This window comes from Canis aureus, chromosome 16 (assembly GCF_053574225.1).
Source record: "Canis aureus isolate CA01 chromosome 16, VMU_Caureus_v.1.0, whole genome shotgun sequence".
NCBI lineage: Eukaryota > Metazoa > Chordata > Mammalia > Carnivora > Canidae > Canis > Canis aureus.
In genome coordinates, this window is record NC_135626.1 from 48,882,991 (window position 1) to 48,901,240 (window position 18,250).

General features: G+C 44.6%; 1 protein-coding gene across 2 annotated transcripts in view; it reads right to left on the reverse strand.

Annotated features, from left to right (window-relative positions):
- Positions 1-2,212: 2,212 nt before the first annotated feature.
- The window catches only part of DCAF7 (DDB1 and CUL4 associated factor 7), a 30,511-nt gene continuing 14,473 nt past the window's right edge, over positions 2,213-18,250 (reverse strand). Inside the window, exons 2-8 of one of the 2 annotated variants that reach the window (XR_013354770.1) lie at positions 15,155-15,313; positions 14,308-14,419; positions 13,849-13,967; positions 11,020-11,229; positions 9,313-9,430; positions 6,836-7,073; positions 2,213-2,276 (exon numbers count right to left, since the gene is read on the reverse strand). Coding sequence is in view for 1 of the 2 variants with exons in the window: in XM_077853851.1 (XP_077709977.1) it covers positions 6,901-7,073; positions 9,313-9,430; positions 11,020-11,229; positions 13,849-13,967; positions 14,308-14,419; positions 15,155-15,313 (891 nt within the window). In the remaining variant the exon portion in view is untranslated. Of the gene's footprint in view, positions 7,074-9,312; positions 9,431-11,019; positions 11,230-13,848; positions 13,968-14,307; positions 14,420-15,154; positions 15,314-18,250 lie in introns of both variants that reach the window. The other variant, XM_077853851.1, reaches the window with a different exon arrangement.

The following is an 18,250-nucleotide window of genomic DNA, read 5'->3' on the forward strand; positions in this document are numbered from 1 at the left end:
AAATCATTAACATCAAGCCTTGGTTGCTGATTTGATGGTATGGCAGAGGTATAACTAGTTATCCACCACTTTATTTCCTCTTCTTTTTTTTTTTTTTAAGACTTTTTTTTTTATTTATGATAGTCACAGAGAGAGAGAGAGAGAGGCAGAGACATAGGCAGAGGGAGAAGCAGGCTCCATGCACCGGGAGCCTGATGTGGGATTCGATCCCGGGTCTCCAGGATCGCGCCCTGGGCCAAAGGCGGGCGCCAAACCGCTGCGCCACCCAGGGATCCCTCCTCTTCTTAAGCAGACAGGCAGATTATCTTTCCTGACCTTCCTTGCAGTTAGGTTGAAATCCTGTGACTAAATTTGGCAGATATGGACAGAACTATCCTAAAATATTTTCCCCTCCCCAAGCAACCTTGGAAGCCACATGTGCTGGATGACGTAGCTAACAAACCTCCAAAGGATTTCATGTAAGCAGAAAGTAAAAATTTGTTGTGTTCAGTCTCTGTGATTTGGGGGTTTGCTATTGCAGCTTAGCACAGGCTATAGGGTTGCATAATGCCAGTGTGACTCTCCCAGTGATCCCCTTAAAACCCAAAGAGCAGGAATCTCATATTTCCCATAAAATACATATTGTCAGACCGTAGAGCACAGTTCTAACAGAGCCAGCAGGTGCTCATTTTGCCACATAGAGTCTAAACTCTTGGAAGTGGTTGTTTGTTTTTTAAGTAGGCTCATCATGGGGCTTGAACTCACAGCCCTGAGATTAAGGGTCATGTGCTCTACTCACTGAGCCAGCCAGGTGCCTCATAAACTCTTAGAGTACATACTTCTTTTCCCAGACCCACTGCTGATGCCCCCAGCTCAATGCTTCTGACACAAAGGTGGTTCCTAGGGGATCCCTGGGTGGCTCAACGGTTTGGTGCCTGCCTTTGGCCCAGGACACGATCCTGGGGTCCCGGGATCGAGTCCCATATCGGGCTCCCAGCATGGAGCCTGCTTATCCCTCCTCCTGTGTCTCTGCCTCTCAGCCAGGCAAAGAAGCTGCCATATTCTCAAACTCTCTCTCTCTCTATGGCTATCGTAAGTAAGTAAGTAAGTAAGTAAGTAAATAAATAAATCTATCTTTAAAAAAAAACAAAGGTGGTTACTTGCCAAATACTGGCTCATGGAATCAATCACAATTTGCCCCTCTTCTCTTCCCTTGAAATGATTAAACATGAGGGCAGAATGAAAAAATAAATAAATAAAAGGAGGGAGTATCCAACCAGGACTTAGAGCTTCTGAATAGCAGTGGGGATTGGTACTCCTCCATCTTACCATGTTGGGGCGTAGGCTGAGGAAATTGGCTTGGACTTGGAAGCCTAGCCAGCCATCAGAACCTGGTGTCCAAACCCACAGGGTGTGGGAGTTATCACTTGCCATCTTTCATAGCCAGTAGTTTACTGAATCCTGATTACCCCGTCTCTTAAATCTCTTCAGTTATGCCCTGTCCTCCCATCCCCCACTGCTCCTGCTTTAGTTCAGGCTTTTAGTTTTTCTCGTCCTATTATAATAGGTGAACTGACTCACTGTTTCACCCACTACTCGGGCATTTTCTTCACTGCCTCCTAAAGTGCAATTCTGAGCATGAGTTCCCTCTACCTAAGTTTTCCAAAGTCTCATACAGGAGTAAGATCTAAACTTTCTGCAACTCACAAAAGACTCTGCCTGTTCTGGCTCCGGCCACATTTCCCACCCTTCCCCATTAAAACCCCACATCAACTTATAATTCTCTGAATGTGGTCCTATTCTTTCTGGCCTCTACAGAGTTGTACATGGATGTTCCCTCTAAGTATCTTTCCCTATTTCTAGAGAACTCTTAATCAGCCTTCAAAACTCAGTTCAAACATCCCTTGTCTTGTGAAGTTTTCTCTGACCTCCCCTGGCTCCTACCCAGGCATAGGGGATCACCACCTCCTCAGGGCAACCAGTAAGACTAAACACACCCGTATTGTACAACATGGCCAGGAATTGTTTATGTGGCCTGCAAGCAAGTTGAGGGTCATGGCCCCTGGCATAAAGTAGGTGCTCTGTGTTTAACTGATAGAGGTGACTCAGGCTATCAGTATAGTGTGATGGGCTAGGGCAGACTCTAATTCCCCAGCCAGTGTCTCCGGAACATAAGCACAGTGGCAGAATGGGGAGAACTGAATTCATCACAAGAAGAAATTCAGTCAATCTATACATGTTCAAGTTTTATTACAAAGTATGATGGGCAGAAAATACGGTACTTCTTATACAGGAGGCTGAAACAGAATGAAAGGGTGAAAATTAGGTTTAATATACTCAGGAAGCAAGAAATAAAGTCATAGATGTAACACTCCACTTTCAGGTGCCTTTTGAAGTAGCCTTCAATGGAGATTTACCATTGTGGTTTCACAGCACAGTGTTAACATTTTATTACAAGCCCTGTGTACAATCAGTCCTGTGATAATAATTTTTAAAAAGAAAAATGGTGATAGTACAGTTCTGCAAGGGGGCAGCTTCCTCTCCACCTGACCATGGGAGGTCACAAAGCCTAGAGTGTAGAGGAAAAGCTTAAATATATAACAAGAAATTAAGTTCAGACGAACTAGGCTAAAGAGGACAGAATTGATTGGCTAGAGCTTAACATCTCGGAGAACAAGAAATCTCCATTTTCTACACAGAGGTTTGTACAATCATGCTACAAGTTCACACTCGGGAGGAGATGGGGGGAAAGTCACCAACAGGGTCATAAAATACACAGGAACCAAAGCAAATGATTCATACTCAACTCAAGCAAGTCAAAACCTTAGCTCAACAAGTTTTGTTGCACACTGGATTACCACAACCAACCCCAGGTGAGAGCATTTCTCTTAATAGCAGACACCTCAAGTCCATCTCCACTGAGTTGTCCACAAGGTGGGTCCTTGTTAGGTGTCTGTTACACAGACTGCCAACACCTTTCTTCTTGAGTTCTTACTTTCACTAGCTTATTTGTTTCTGGTTTGACACACCAGCCCAAGCCTCTTTGAGAAGGCACCTGCATGTTTCCATACCTAAAAAATAATATCCACAAAGTAGCCTGAAAGGACCGGGCCTGTACTGTGTAGTCACATCTTTGACTTTGAGAGCCAGCAGCAATGACAACGGTGGGAGAAGAGGAGGGTGCAAGTGGGAGAGGCAGGCAACTCTCTGCAATAGAGACACTGGGCAGATGGCCCAGGCAGTATGGAGAACCTCATCCAGGGTCACAGTGACGCTCAGCTCAGCTCAGTTCTCCTCCCTGGGAAATCCCAACCTAAGTGCCGGGCACGACCTTCCTTCCTCATCCTGGAGTGCAGAGAATAGAGGGAAGCATCTGCTCTGAGAGGCATCTACTCGAATGGTCTCCCTTACTCCAAGCCAGCCAGGCAAAGAAGCTGCCATATTCTCAAACTGGGGAAGGTGGCAGGATTGTACATGTGTGGTATACCCTGCAGCTCCCACCTGTCCATACCGCCTCAGACTTGAGGCCCAAGCTGCAGCAGGGAGAACATTCTATGGTAGCAAGGCCAGAGAAAGAGAAAAGAAAAGGGAGGGGAGGAAAGTTGTCAGGATTGTTTATAAACCTTTGCTTCCTCTGCTCTGTACAAACCTACAACCAAGAAGAGCCATGATCTGGAATGGTCACAGGGCTTCCAAAACCTGCGGACTGTTGCCACCAAACATCACCTACGGGTGCACTGCTGCAGGAAGGGACTCCTCTGCCCAAGCTGGCATTGTGTCCCCATGGTTACCCACTGTCACAGATATCTGATGAATGGTCCAAAAAAGCTGATACAGGCTGAGGGCGCAGACTCATTCCAGGGCCACCCCAGACCTTTCATGCCTTCTAATATTTTATCCCTTGATCTAAAGAAACCATTGACTTTCTCCTATATTCTAAATCTCTGAAAATTTCAGCCAAAACTTTCATCAAAACCTTGCAGGAGTCTATTTTTTTTTTTCTGTTTTCTACCAGATCTTAACCAGTTCTCTTTGAGAGCTGATCCCAGTTCTGATAAATTCTCACCCATTTATCAAGTATCTCCCCTCTTCAAGCCCAGAGGCAGTTTCATTCCTTCCTAGGAGAGGGTTCCAACTCTTTTGGCTGTAAATACTCAAGCTCCTGAAGGACTTGTACCCATTCACCAGTTCTCTGATGTGGAACCTGAAGCCGAATTTCTTCAGTACCTCTTCCTCCCCTCAAAGCAGACAAGGAAAACAAAGACAGCTTTGGTCCAGGGGGCAGGAAGGGCCACCTCTACTGGGAGAGCCAGAGCCCAGGCTTGCTGCCACGTGGCCTTTGTAGGGGAGTCCTGGCCACTGCTCTTCTCACAGTCAGGGAGAGCAGATCCAGAGCCTCCCACCCATTCTTTCTGGGTGTCAATTTGAAAACCTAAACAAATTAAACAGATACTTGCTTTTGAAACTACAACAGATTTCTGCTTCTCAGAGGATGTCTGGCTAGGAGGCTTTCTCAGTCTTGAGAATATAGAAATCTCCTCCTCCACCATGAGGCCACCTGGCCTATGGTATAAACAGAGGCTAAGGTAGCCGGGACTTCAAAATACCAGCATCTCAGCAGCTGTAAGTGTGTTTGCTCGAGGAGACTGGGGAGTCTCAACCGGGCCGCAGGCAGATGCCCAGAAGGAGGACCACCTCATCCTAGGGAGGGGTGGAGAGGTCTGAGAGCCCATAGGGCAAAGAAAAAAACACCAAAAGTTGTTGGTTCCATAGTAAATAGCAACTTTATGCAAATATATTCTAATTACTACTATTTATTCCCCCTGATTATTTTCCAGTTCCAGTTGACAAATCTTCTCACCATTCAGACCATGTTTAAGTGTAGCTCAGGAAAGGAATCTTAACTAAGAACTCAGTGCAGTTAAATCCTGCCCTAGCAGGACCAGCCCCTCCTACCACTCTGACCTCCATTTCAGACTGCTTTCCAGGGGAAGAACCTAATGGCCTCCTAGAGCGACCAACCATCAATTTAGACTTGCCACCCTTAAGAGAAGGACCCTCAAACCACCAATACAATTACAAGCAGAGGAGGGTTCTAACCAAGAACTGCTCACTTTACACTGCTGAACGACACAGTGCAACTGTGGTAGTAAATGCAGGAAAGTCAACCTCAAGTGGATGACCAGCTAAAGAGCCTCAAAATCAGAATAAGAAAGTGAAAAAGTAGAAGGGAGAATACACTAAGAAGAGAGCCTTTTTCTTTGGACAGGTGCCTGTGTAGTAAAGCAAAGAACTGTAACTTTGCAGATAAAAATACATCTGCTCTGGAAAAGGAGACTCAGCCAAGAGTTTAAGGGCCCAGGAGAACAAAATTGTTATGTTTCTCAAGAGCAGATGAGAACCCAAGTGGACAAAACCACCAGCCTCAAGGTCTGCTATTCTCCTACCTAACAGCTGCACAGTCCAGAGGGGCTCAAAACCCTATGGCAGAATGCGACAGACCAAAGTCCCCCAAGACTCTAAGCATGTCCCAAACCCTGCCAGCCCAAAGACTCATCTATCACTGGAATCACACACAAGCCCCCTGTGTGAAACTCATTCATGTAACGGAAACAGACACTGCAGCCTGCAAGTCCAATACTGCTCAGAGCCTAATAATGGGGGCCGGGGGGAGGTGGTTGACAGGTGTGCAATGATTGGCTGGCCCTATAGCTAGCTATCTATATACTTGATGGCCTGGGATTATCGCAGCCCATCAGGCCACTCCTTCCAGGAGCTGACAGTCCCCCACACTCTCAAGGAGATCTTGTTCAGAATCAGACAAACAGACTACAAGTCTCTCAAGCAGGACTCTCTCACTCAAAGAGCGGTCAACCATCAGTCATAGTAAACTAACCAAACAGAGATACTAAGGTTCAGCGTACAGATTGTGCTTGCCTATCATTCAAGACATGAAAGTAAATGGCCTGGGGATTACACCCAGAGGGAAAAACAGACTCGGAAATGATGTACTGGAAATACACTCTGAGCTCAGCTTTTCTGAAGCTATTCCCTCCAAGTCAGGCACGCTGTCTCTCTCAACTCTAACACATGCCCTGTAGGTCCTGGTGGGGTCGAACAAAGGTGCTTCAGGAAGGAACCGGAGGCTTCACGTGTCTGTTTTGGAGCCCAGAATGCCCTTGAGAAGAGCCAGGCTGAGAAAAAGTGAGAAGACTGGCCCACTTCAGAGCACCAAGGCGGTCTGGGACTCCTGGTCAGGTATGTTGCACTCAGGCAGTGATTCAAGAAGGCAAACTGCTCATGGGGTCGAGAGCCCAGTGCTAGATCCAGGCACTGAGGGCAGAGAGGAAGTGCTAATGGGGTGGAATAGGAGACAAACAAAGAAACCAGGAAGAGTAAAATTCTTTTCATAAAAAAATTAGCCTGATAGGTAAAAAATATACAAAGTTGAAATTTGTTAAAGACATTGATAATAGGAAGAAAGACAACTCCAGATTGGTATTTGTTCCCACTTAAGTACTGACATGACATGGACACAAGATTGCTGCCTTGGGCAGCAGACAGGTAAGAGACATCTGGGGCAGATGAATACAAACATAGCCGGTGCCTGCAATGCTTATTAACACAACAGCTGACAAACAAATATACATAAAATTTTAATGGAGGAACCAAAGGAGAAGAGAAAAGGAGAGAAAATCTTAAAACTCAGCCCTGGGCTGAGGAGGTGCCACACAGCACTGAGCCTGGCACAGACAGTGATGGGATGACTGACCAGGAACTCCTAGAGCAGCTTCTGGTAACAGTGGTGCAAAGCAATGAGAGACATACTGGCCACCAGAAACACGTTTCTTCTTACTTTGGGGATGGGGCAGAGGCAGGAAACACACAAGCCCCCGCCTCGTGGGCAAGGCGCTGCCAACGCTACACTCTGAGTATCTCCAGGCAGTTGTTATAGCAGATGGCAATCCAGTCGGGCTGAGTCGATGCCCATTGCACGTTGTTGATCTCTCCTTCAGCTGTATAGGCCAGGATAGGGTCCTCGATGGCCCGGGGCATTTGCTGGATGTCCCAAATGAGAGCCTGGTGATCATCCGCTAATGACAGAGAAAGCCAACAGCAAGGTCACAACTCAGACAAGGAGGGGAATTCAGGGTGGGTGGGGGGATTGTAGCTTATAAAACATTTGTTCCCAAGATCCCGCTGAGGGAGGTTTTATTTCAAGTCCCCATTTTATAGATGAAGAAACTGAGACTCAGAAATGTTAAGGCACTTTCCCCAAGCCACAGGGCTATCTATGCATGCAGCCAGTGAATGGCAGAGCCAGGACATAGAGCAAGGCCTCTGAGGTGTCCCAAAGCTCCAGGCACTGCCACAGAGCTAGGCCCACGGAGGGACCTAGATGGGTGCCTCTCACCTGGGGCAGGTATCAGGAAAGGACGATGGGATAAAAGTGATCCCCAAACATGTCATTTGCAGCCACTCAAACTACTTGAGCAATTAAAGATCCCTGTCTGATGATTCAACCTAATGGGATTTTACCCCATTTTATGGAGTTTTATACTTCAGTGAGGTGTTACACAGATGATATGAAGTGCGAGTGGACATGTGCTATTAAAAACAATTTTCCTCAGAAAAGCTACCTTCTTTGCCTGGGAAATACTGGAAAGAAGGTAATTGCCTTAAAAAAAATACATAAACACACGAAAAAGGACTAGAAGAAAATACACCAAAATGAGCACAGTGGTACCATGAGAATGGCAAAGTTATATTTACTTTCTTCTAGTTAGTAAGTTCTGTAAGGTTGTCATTTACTTATATAATCAGAACAATAAGTTCTTAATTTAAGGGAAGAAGAATAAAAAGGCAGTGACCTTCAATACCACATTATGCCCTGATCTCATCAGCCCATCCTGATGTGAAAACCCGTCTCTGATACACAGGAGAGCTGAGGAGCATAAGAGGCCAGGCTCATGTGGGTAACACTAGCCTCCTGCCACGGCCATGTAACCCGGGCGAGGTACACGATGCCCTTCTGAGGGACCACTTCTGTCAGGAGCTATGTGGAGCTGTTTGAAACGTTCAGTGCCTCTAGAGCACTGAAGTCCTTCTCAGTAACACACTCAACCAAGCCCACTCCTCAGCCACGGCTCCTTCATCTGCAGGGACTCAACCCAGGCAAAGGCAGCCACCAGGAGCAGAAGATGGGCTTCTGGTGAGGGCACTGGTACTGTTCTCCACGGACAGGGGTTAATACCATCCTTTCTTCCTCCTCCCACCTTCCCCTACCCATACCCCTGGTGGGAAAAGAGGCAATAATGAAGGGGTCGGACCACAACCTGAAGTGCAGAGGAAGGCAGAAGGCCCTAAGTGACATACAGGAGTGAGCAGAGGGTCCAAAACACAAAAGTTTCATGCCTTTCAAATTAATATGAAATAGCAGAAAACCAACAAACTACTCTGCTCTTTTGGCTCCATCATGAACAAGGAAATGAGGATGCTACTGATTAGCGAGGAGGGGAAAAAGTATGTTAGAAAGAAACCTGAGGCAGTGAAAATGAAAACATGAGGAGAATATTCTGGGGTGAGAGCGGAATCCCGTCTGTGTGAAATAAAGGGGCAGACATTTGTACTGGGAGCATATGTGGGCATAGGCCCACATAGAAAGTTCTTGAAGGAGACATACCTATGGAGAGTGAGACTGGGGTGGAAATAGGACAGGAAGGAGAGAAGAGGACCTTCACCTTCCTATTTTATATACCTCAGTATTATTTTAATGTTTAATCACAGATTTGTATTATTCCTAGAATACAAGCACATTGACAGCCAGCATATTTTTGAGGGGTATTCTTTTTGGTATTCAAATGGTGAGGTGGGGATGACAAGTCACACAGCACTGATCAAGCCACACAGGGCCTTCAACAAACTCAGAGCCTACTGCACCATGTCCAGTCTCCCCAGGGGGCTGTCAACTTTGACTATTCCCAAAGATTCTGTTCCATCTAAGAGTGACTGCCCCCTCCTCCACAGTCCTGGAGCTGGGTCCTCTGTGCCAACTAGATTTCAGGGAGGCACAGCCTTTAACTGATACATGATGCCAACAGTATATGGCAAAAGCCCTGAAATCACTGAGGTATGAGATCATCTGGAAATTTGGACTACTTCAATTTCACAGGTGAAGGGAGGCTCTCAACTGAGCTACTTCGTTAAATCTCTCAAACCACTCTTAGTAAATAGTAACGATTATAGCTCTAAAGAGACAAGAGGAAGATCTCCTACCCCTGTCCTCCCCCTGGCTCCTCCCCACCCCCACCCCACCCCTGCCACCATGATTACCTGCAGTACAGATGTGGCAGGACGAGTGCGGGGCCCAAGCAATGCCATTGACACACGCTCGGTGGTTGTTCAACCTGGCAACAGGTGTGCAGGGAACTCGGACATCCAGAATCACTACCTGCAGAAATAACAAGTAAAAGGCCCAGGAACCTCAGGGTATAACAGGAAAACAAACGAGACATTACAAGAAAAAAAGATCCTAAAGTATAACATATTCATTTGTGGATTTAAAGACCATTAGAGGGATCCCTGGGTGGCGCAGCGGTTTGGCGCCTGCCTTTGGCCCAGGGCGCGATCCTGGAGACCCGGGATCGAATCCCACATCGGGCTCCCGGTGCATGGAGCCTGCTTCTCCCTCTGCCTGTGTCTCTGCCTCTCTCTCTCTCTCTCTCTCTCTCTCTGTGACTATCATAAATAAATAAAAATTAAAAAAAAAAAATAAAGACCATTAGAGGCAGAGGGTCTTGGTCCCAAAAGCAGTCTTAGGATTGAGGAAAAAGAAAACAAAAACAGGCAGTTTATAGTCTATATGTGGGATCCCTGGGTGGCGCAGCGGTTTAGCGCCTGCCTTTGGCCCAGGGCGCGATCCTGGAGACCCGGGATCGAATCCCACGTCGGGCTCCCGGTGCATGGAGCCTACTTCTCCCTCTGCCTATGTCTCTGCCTCTCTCTCTCTCTCTCTCTCTCTCTCTCTGTGTGTGACTATCATAAATAAATAAAAATTTTAAAAATATATATATAGTCTATATGTTAAGCAACATAAGGCCTTCAGACTGATAAGGAAGGAGTGAAGCAGGAGTAGGTAACATGAATTTGGATAATCCACCAAGTCCTATTGGGTGCGTGTACTATGGATTCCATGCGAGCTTGCTGGACAGAGTGAGAGGCCTCTCCCCACAACCCCCAAAGTAGAAACTGAAATGTAAGAAGTCTGAGGTACCAGCTTCACCAAAAGTTAATCACTGCATCATCTCCACCCACACTTCACTGCTTCTATTAAGTTAACAGGCAATGAAGAGTTGTCATTTCTATGTCTGTTTGCTAAAGTTGGAACAACCTGTCCAGACTAGAGAAGGGGAAAACTGCCTATTTCTTTACTCAGCACCGTAAGCACATAATGATTTGGTTTACTTTTTAGACATTGATTTTCATGGCTCCACCTCCAATGCTCCAAGTATTAAAAGTTCTTAACACACAGTCCTTGTTTTAGATCAGGCTTTCTCAATCTTAGCACTATTGACATTTTGGGTCTGATAATTCTTTTCTAAAGGTTTTATTAATTTATTTGATATAGAGAGAGATAGAGAGAGAGCACACAAGCAGGGGGAAGGAGAAGCAGACTCCCAAGTGAACAAGGAGCCCCATGTGGGGCTGGGATCATGACTTGAGCCAAAGGCAGACAGACGCTTAACAGACTGAGCCACCTAGGCACCCCAGGTCTGATAATTCTTTGCGGGGGGTGGGGGGTGGGTGGGGAAGGGATGATTCTTGTATGTACTGCAGGATGTTTAGCAGTACCCCTGGCATCTGCCCACAAGACACCGGTAGCACTGCGCCCTGCCCACAAATTAGGGCAATGTCCCCAGACATTTCCAAAAATCCAGAGAGAAAACTGCCACCAGTGGAGAACCACTCTATACTAAGCTATACTAAGTAATGCCACAGTTAGGTGGCCAGGCCTATGTCAGCCTGAAGCAGGGTACTCACCTCCATTCCATCCATGGCCATAGTGGCCAGGTAGTTAGGGTCCTGCTTGTTCCAGCAGAGGCGAAGCAGTGGGTGATGCTGTGGGTCTTCATAAATGATGGTGCTGTGTTCTAGATGGCGGAGGTCAAACATCCGCACCGAGCCATCAGCGCCCACAGAGGCAAACATGTCCCTGCCACCCCCAGCCCGACTAAATGCAATATCATAGACCTGTTGGTGAATAAGAAGCTTCTGTCAGTTCAGATCCGTGACCTTCCTTTCCTGGAGCAGGGAACTCTACTATCCCTAGTCCACCTAAACCCCCTCACAGTATCTGTGAGTCCTGGCGCCTAAGAGCTCTAACATCAGTGACTTTCCAAAGGACGAAGATCATTTTGCTATACAAACGAGATGGCTTCTTCCTGCATTCCTGCTTTCTGAGCCTTTTGCCTCCAACCCTTGTGATAAGACAAAGAGCATATATCCTGCTGAGTAGCAGGGCACAAGTCAGAGCAAGTATTCTGCATGCTGTCAGCCAGTGGGTATCTTCTGCAACACTATAGAATTGAGACATTCATTTCCTGGGCCTTTGTGGCTTTCATTTGTGAGTGATCAGAGACAGATCCGTGACCAAGTTAAGGCCACTAATTTGAGAGGCGGGAGCAGTCCTCCTGTGGCCACTTAATAGCAGTCAAGCTGGTTCTGCTGTGAAACCCAGACCTGAGACTCGTTTTCAAGAAAGAAGCAATAGCAGTTTTGAATCATGGGAGACTCAGATGTTCCTGTCTTCACAAAGAGGTTTAGTATCACTCTCTTGTCCCTAGGACATGTTCTATTTCTTCACCTAGTTGGTCTGTATTCATAAGTGAATCAATTTAGGTTTTGAATCATTGTTTTTTGCATTTATTACTTGCTGCAAACATTCCACACCACTAATATCTATGAGACAACACAGGCAGAGAGCTTCAGAGAAAGAAAGGGATGAAGAGAATCAGACAAAGCCAGACCAGAGTGGAGAAAGAGAAAAACGGAAAAACCAAAGCCAAGGATCTCCCGGGGTCAAGGATAGTAACAGCTGCTTTCTGGTGAGATAGGAGTGGCTTCACTCACTTCACTCAATACCATCGTTCTAGCCTTCTTGAAGTTCTGCCTGCTAAGGGACATTGTCAAGGAGCACTAATTTCTATTCAACCTCATAAATTCCTTTTTCTCTGGCTGACTATGAAATTATGTTTCTCTTCCTATGGTAGGGATTAGGAGTGGTTCAAAAGCATTTCCTCCTAAACCAAGGGAAGGTGACAACTCCTGGATATACACTACCCTCCTCCACGCCAAGCCCTGTGCAAGCAGCAAGAGCCCCCAAACAAGTCTCCACTTTGGCAGAGAGAGGTGGACTGAGGAAGAGCAAAGGTCTAAGAGGTGTCTCTGTTTCTCTAAGAGCCACCCTCCCAGGTTTGTTTCTTCAATTCGAGGTGCCGGCCCAGGGCCCATTTGCTGTTAAGATCCATCCCTGGCCCTTGTCCTAAGGAGAAGCTAAAGGGATTTCTCATCTCCTCTCTCTGTTCCCTCAAGTGTCTCTGGCAATGGCTGTGTTCCCTCCCTGGTTTTAGCTTTGGCCAGGGAGATCCAGCGCTGGGCTCCAGGAGCCCTGTTTCCTTCCTTTGCCCCCCTGGTCTACAGGCAGTAGCAGTTTCCTGATGCTCCTATTCTCCACATTACCTCACCGTTGCCAGTGTGGCTTCCCAGCTTCACCATCATCTGTGTAAGCAATGCCCTAGGTTAAATCCCAAGTTTAAATATTCAGAGTAGCTCTAGTCTTCTGGGTTGGCCCCTGACAGAGAAGAGGAGACTAAGTTATCACATAACCAAAATGTAGCAACCCGTTCCATTTGATGTCCAGAGGATTTCCAGAAGTTCCTTACTGGTCCTCTCTATAGGACACTCTTCCTTTGCTCCTTGGCCTAGTAGCAGCCAAGTCCAACAGTCTTGTAACAAAGCTTACCCTTAGGATTCACAGAAAGCCAAAGACCAACCAACCCCACGCTAAGAGCAATAACCTGGTCACCATCTTCCCATTCTGAGGACAACCTCAAGTGTCTGACCTAAGGTCAAGGCATTCTTTTTATCTGCACTAATATTCCTCACTGTGCAGGGAAAGGGAGAAAAGAAAAGGAAACACTACCCACAGGAAATCAGAGTACAAGGAGCATGCCACAGCTCTGGGAGGAAAAAATTTATGAACAGTTTCCAAAATCTCTCCTCTGAAGAATGCTTTGATGAAAACACAATCACAAATAGTTCTCCTCAGCTTTTCCAATAAACTCAGGAGAAACATTACCATGAAAATAAACCATATTCCATTCCAGACTGTAAAAAAATATTAAGAAACATACTAGAATTTCATAAAACAAGTTAGGAGAAAAAATGGTGATTCTTTTTTACTGCCAAGAAATTTTCCCTCTTTCTGGTTTCCCTCCACTCTCCCCTCCCCCCAAAAAAGTAAATATATTTCAAGACGTTATTTTTTAATCACATCAGATCCAATTAGAGAGTTCATTATTATAAAACAGCAATCTCTGACATGAAAACTATAGATATAAATTAAGTTGTTTATGTCAGCCAAAAAAACAAAACCAAAAACCCACTATAGTTAAAAATAGGTTTGTTTTTTGCTATTTGGACACATCACTACTTTCAATTTCAGCAACCAGACATCGGCATTATATTATGACTTTCCACGTACTTTGCAAAATAGTGAGACTGGTCTGACCTTGACCTGAAGGTGGTCTGACCTTGACCTGAAGACAAAGAAAACAGCTAAGGAAAGCAGGAAAGGAACAGCATCATTACCTCCTTGTCATGCGCGATCAGTTGGGTCTTCACATGACCAGACACAAGATTCACTCGCCCCAACACCTGCCCTGTCTCCAGCCCCCAGATGGTACAAGTCGTATCAATGCTGGAGGTACCTGGAAACAACCAGTGCAAGTCAGTGGCTGACAGGTGTGAGGTTTCCCTCCATGTGTCTACTGCTCTGTGTAGCCCAGGAGACGACATGCCACAGACACTTGCCAGCCAACAAGGGTCAAGTATTCAATTCCTATCCCAGGACCTTTAGACTCTGCTTACTGGAGAGACCAGATACACACACGTGGGAAGCTCAGCTCCCTATGAGGAATTAATGACCACATTCTATATTTAGCCACTTTCCCTCTGGCCCATTCTGGGCTGATGCGTGTACCTCAGGCCCAGTGTTCTATATGAGGAAATGTATCTTTGCTTCTTCAAGCTGGAATACCCATCCCTTACCTAACAGATAAGGATCCACCTCATTCCAATCAAAGGAGGTTAGAGGAGCACAGAAATCTGAGTTCTTGTTGTTGTTTAGCAAACATTCCAGCCGGGTTTCTGTCTCACCAACCTGAAGAACAATAATTTTTAAAAATCAGCCAGTCTTATCTTCACAGAAAACCTTTAAAAGCTCTGTTTACGCAATGTTACTAAAGAAAAGACATGGGTGAAAAACATTTTTATCATAGAGCAATAAAATCCAGAGGAACTCCTTGAATGCTACTTCTATCCACGCTTTCTCCTCTGTCCAGTTTTGTTTTCCAAATTTTCACTGCCAGATTTTCCTAGAGGAGAGGTCTTCTTACCTTGTCCAACACAGAACCTCTGTACCCACCCTGCTGGGCACTATACCTCCAGGCTAGAAGAAATACTCTGACGAGCTCAACTAAGAGAGGAGATGAGGCTCCACAATCCACTCACATACTTTACTAGAATCAGTGGCCCAGTATTTTGTTTTTTAAATTTACTCAAAATATCTTGGCTATGGACAAAGTAAGAAGCCCCAAGCATCCTCCCCTCCCACCCCACACCCAGAAGATTCTCTTCATTTTATCAGGTTAATTGAGCCTCAAGTTTCCAGGGCTGACTGTAGCCTGACTGTAGCAGGACTTCAAGGAATCTTGGCTAGATTTACTAGGAAATCTGCTGAGCCAAATGAGGCCATTCTAGATCCGCTACCATTTGTTTCTCCTGGGGCTACAATGACACTCACAGCTTCCAACCCCAGTCTGTTCTCTGTTGACTCCACACTGCTTAAAAACAACTGCAAGGGAGAAAGCCCAGTGCTAACCGAGCAACTGCTTACCCTCCACACACGGAGATAGTCACCACTTGTTGCCAGTAGGTCTGGATAGACGCCTTTTGTATCAGGGATCCACATGAGCTTTGTAGTGGGGTACGGATGATCAAAGGTGTTTCGGCAAATAAACTCCGAACTCTCTTCATCTAAACCAACAAGCTGAACCTTTAACACAATCAAATTGAGCCACATAAACATTTGTTTTTCTGGAGCAGCATCAAATACATCATATCTTTCCCTCTACCTCCCAACACTAGTAACGTGCTTACACATAAACATGCATCAAATGGGGCAGCCCAGGTGGGTCAGCGATTTAGCGCCACCTCCAGCCCAGGGCCTGAGCCTGGAGATCCAGGATCGAGTCCCGCGTCGGGCTCCCTGCATGGAGCCTGCTTCTCCCTCTGCCTGTGTGTCTGCCTCTCTCTCTCCCTCATTAATAAATAGATAAAATCTTAAAAAAAAAAAAAAAAAAAAAAAAAAACATGCATCAAATGAGCATTCAAGAAACCAAATCACTGGATTGTCTAGGTGGCTCAGTTGGTTAAGTGTCTGACTCTAGATTTCGGCTCATGATCTTAGGGTTGTGAGATTGAGCCCTGTGCTGGGCTCTGTGCTGGGCGTGGAGCCTGCTTAAGATTCTCTCTTCCTCTCTTTCCACCCATTCCTCTACCCCCACCCCCTCCAAAAAACAACCCAAAGCACTGCAACTGGCACAAAAAAGCAGTTGCTACTGATGGCAAAGTTCCCTGGTTTCCAGCCTCTTTTTCTTAGCCAGTTTAGACCAATATTAACTTCCATTCTTTTCTGTCAAAGTCAATCTGACTCAATGTGAAATGCCACTCAGTATACAGTTGTTTATGAACTTCCACCAACTGGAAGATGGAATGGAGAATCTTTGGTAAAGATCCATAACAAGTGGTTAAGGACAAACCACACAGCAGAAAGCAGAATTCCTTCTACTGTTAGTTGACTTCAATCTCAGATACCATTATCTTCTTGCCTCCCTTTTTTTTTTTTAAAGTTTTATTTAGGTACAGTTGCATGCAATAAAACTCACTTTAAATGTACAGTTTAGTGATTTAGAATGTATACATTCATAGAGGCATATAGTTGGGAAACCCCTCATGATAATTAAGATATAGAACATTTCTATTACCCTAAAAAGTTCTCTTGGGCTCCTGTGCAGTTAATCCCTTACCTCTAGCCCCAAGCAACCACTAATCTACAGTTTGGCCCTTTCTGTAATACAATACAGATGGAATCATATAGCAATGAGTCTTGTGACTGGCTATTTTTCATACAATGCTCCTAGGAATCATCTTGTTACTGGATTTATCAGTAGTGTTTTCTTTTTCATCATTGAAAACATTGCATTATGTGGAAATACTATAATTTGGGTACCCATTTATTTACCAGTTGATGAACTTTTAGATTATTTCTAGTTTGGGATCATTATAAATATTGCTATGAATATTTTTGCATACATTTTTCTTGGATAAGCTTTTATTTCTCTTGGGTAGACAACTAAGAGTAGAATTGCTGCGTCATCTAGTAAATATACATTTAACTTGATTAAAAAACAAACAGGGATCCCTGGGTGGCGCAGCGGTTTGGCGCCTGCCTTTGGCCCAGGGCGCGATCCTGGAGACCCGGGATCAAATCCCACATTGGGCTCCCTGCATGGAGCCTGCTTCTGTCTCTGCCTGTGTCTCTGCCTCTCTCTCTCTCTCTGTCTCTCATGAATAAATAAATAAAATCTTAAAAAAATAAATAAAGTTTACTCTTTGTGTTGTACAATCTATAGATTATGACATGTGTCCACCATTACAATATCCTACAGAATAGTTTCACTTCATTCTTTACCAGGCTGTTTTCTTATTTCTTAAGTTTTTAGAGTTCTTTACATATTCTGGATATAAGCCCCCCTCGTTATGTGTTTTACAAGTATCTTTTAATGGTCTATGGCTATAGACCATTTTTTTTTCTTTTTTTTTCAGCGTTTTTTGAAGAACAGAAATTTTATTTTTAGAAGTTTTATTTACGTAACTTCTACACCCTGTGGGACTCGAATTCATAACCTCGAGATTGAGTCACATGCTCTACAGACCAAGTTAGCCAGGCGCCCTGAAGAACAGAAATTATAAATTTTGATCATGTCAGTTTATTGTTTCTTTTCTAACTCATGGTTTTGTGTCCTTGCTAGGAAATCTTTGACCCACTGCAGGTCACACATTTTTTATGTTTTCTTCTAAAAGTCATAAATAAATAAATAAATAAATAAATAAATAAATGTATGTATGTTTTAGAGTTTTAGGCTTTATATTTAGGCCTATGATCCATTTCAAGTTAATTGTTTTATATGATGCCAAGTATGAATCAAAGTTCGCTTTTTTTTCCATACGAATATCTGACTGTCCCAGCATCATGTGATGAAAACTATCCTTTCTCCTTTTAATTACTTTGGCCACTTTGCTGAAAATCAATTGACCGTCTATTTGCACATCTATTTCTGGACTCTATTCTGTCCGACTGATCTACATGCCTATCCATTTACCAGCACCACATTGTCTTGATTATAGCAGCTTTCCAGTGAAGTCCTGAAATCAGATGGTGTGAGTTCTTCAATTTTGTTGTTTTCAGAATGGTTTAGCTATTCCATATATTTGCTTTTCTGTGTAAGTTTTAGAAGCCACTTATTAAATTCTACAAAAAGCCTGCTAAGCTTTGGCTTGGAATTGTGTTGCATCTATAAATCAGTCTGGAAAAACTGCTCTCTTAACAGTAATGAGTCATCCAGCCTATAAATAGCATTTTTCTTCACTTATGTAGGCTTTCTTTAATTTCTCTCAGCAGTGTTTTGAAGTTTTCAATGTACCAGCCCTGCATTTTTTTCATTAACTTTATTCCTAAGTGTTTTTATCCTATTAGAAATGAAATTATTTAAAAAATCCCATTTCCAATTGTTTATTGCCACTATATAGAACTGACTTTTGCACATTACTCTTAAATCCTGTAACTCTGCTAAATTAGTTGTTGGTTTTAGTAGCTTTTTTGGCAGATTCCTAAGGATTTTTCTACGTGTATTTATAGACCTATCCATGC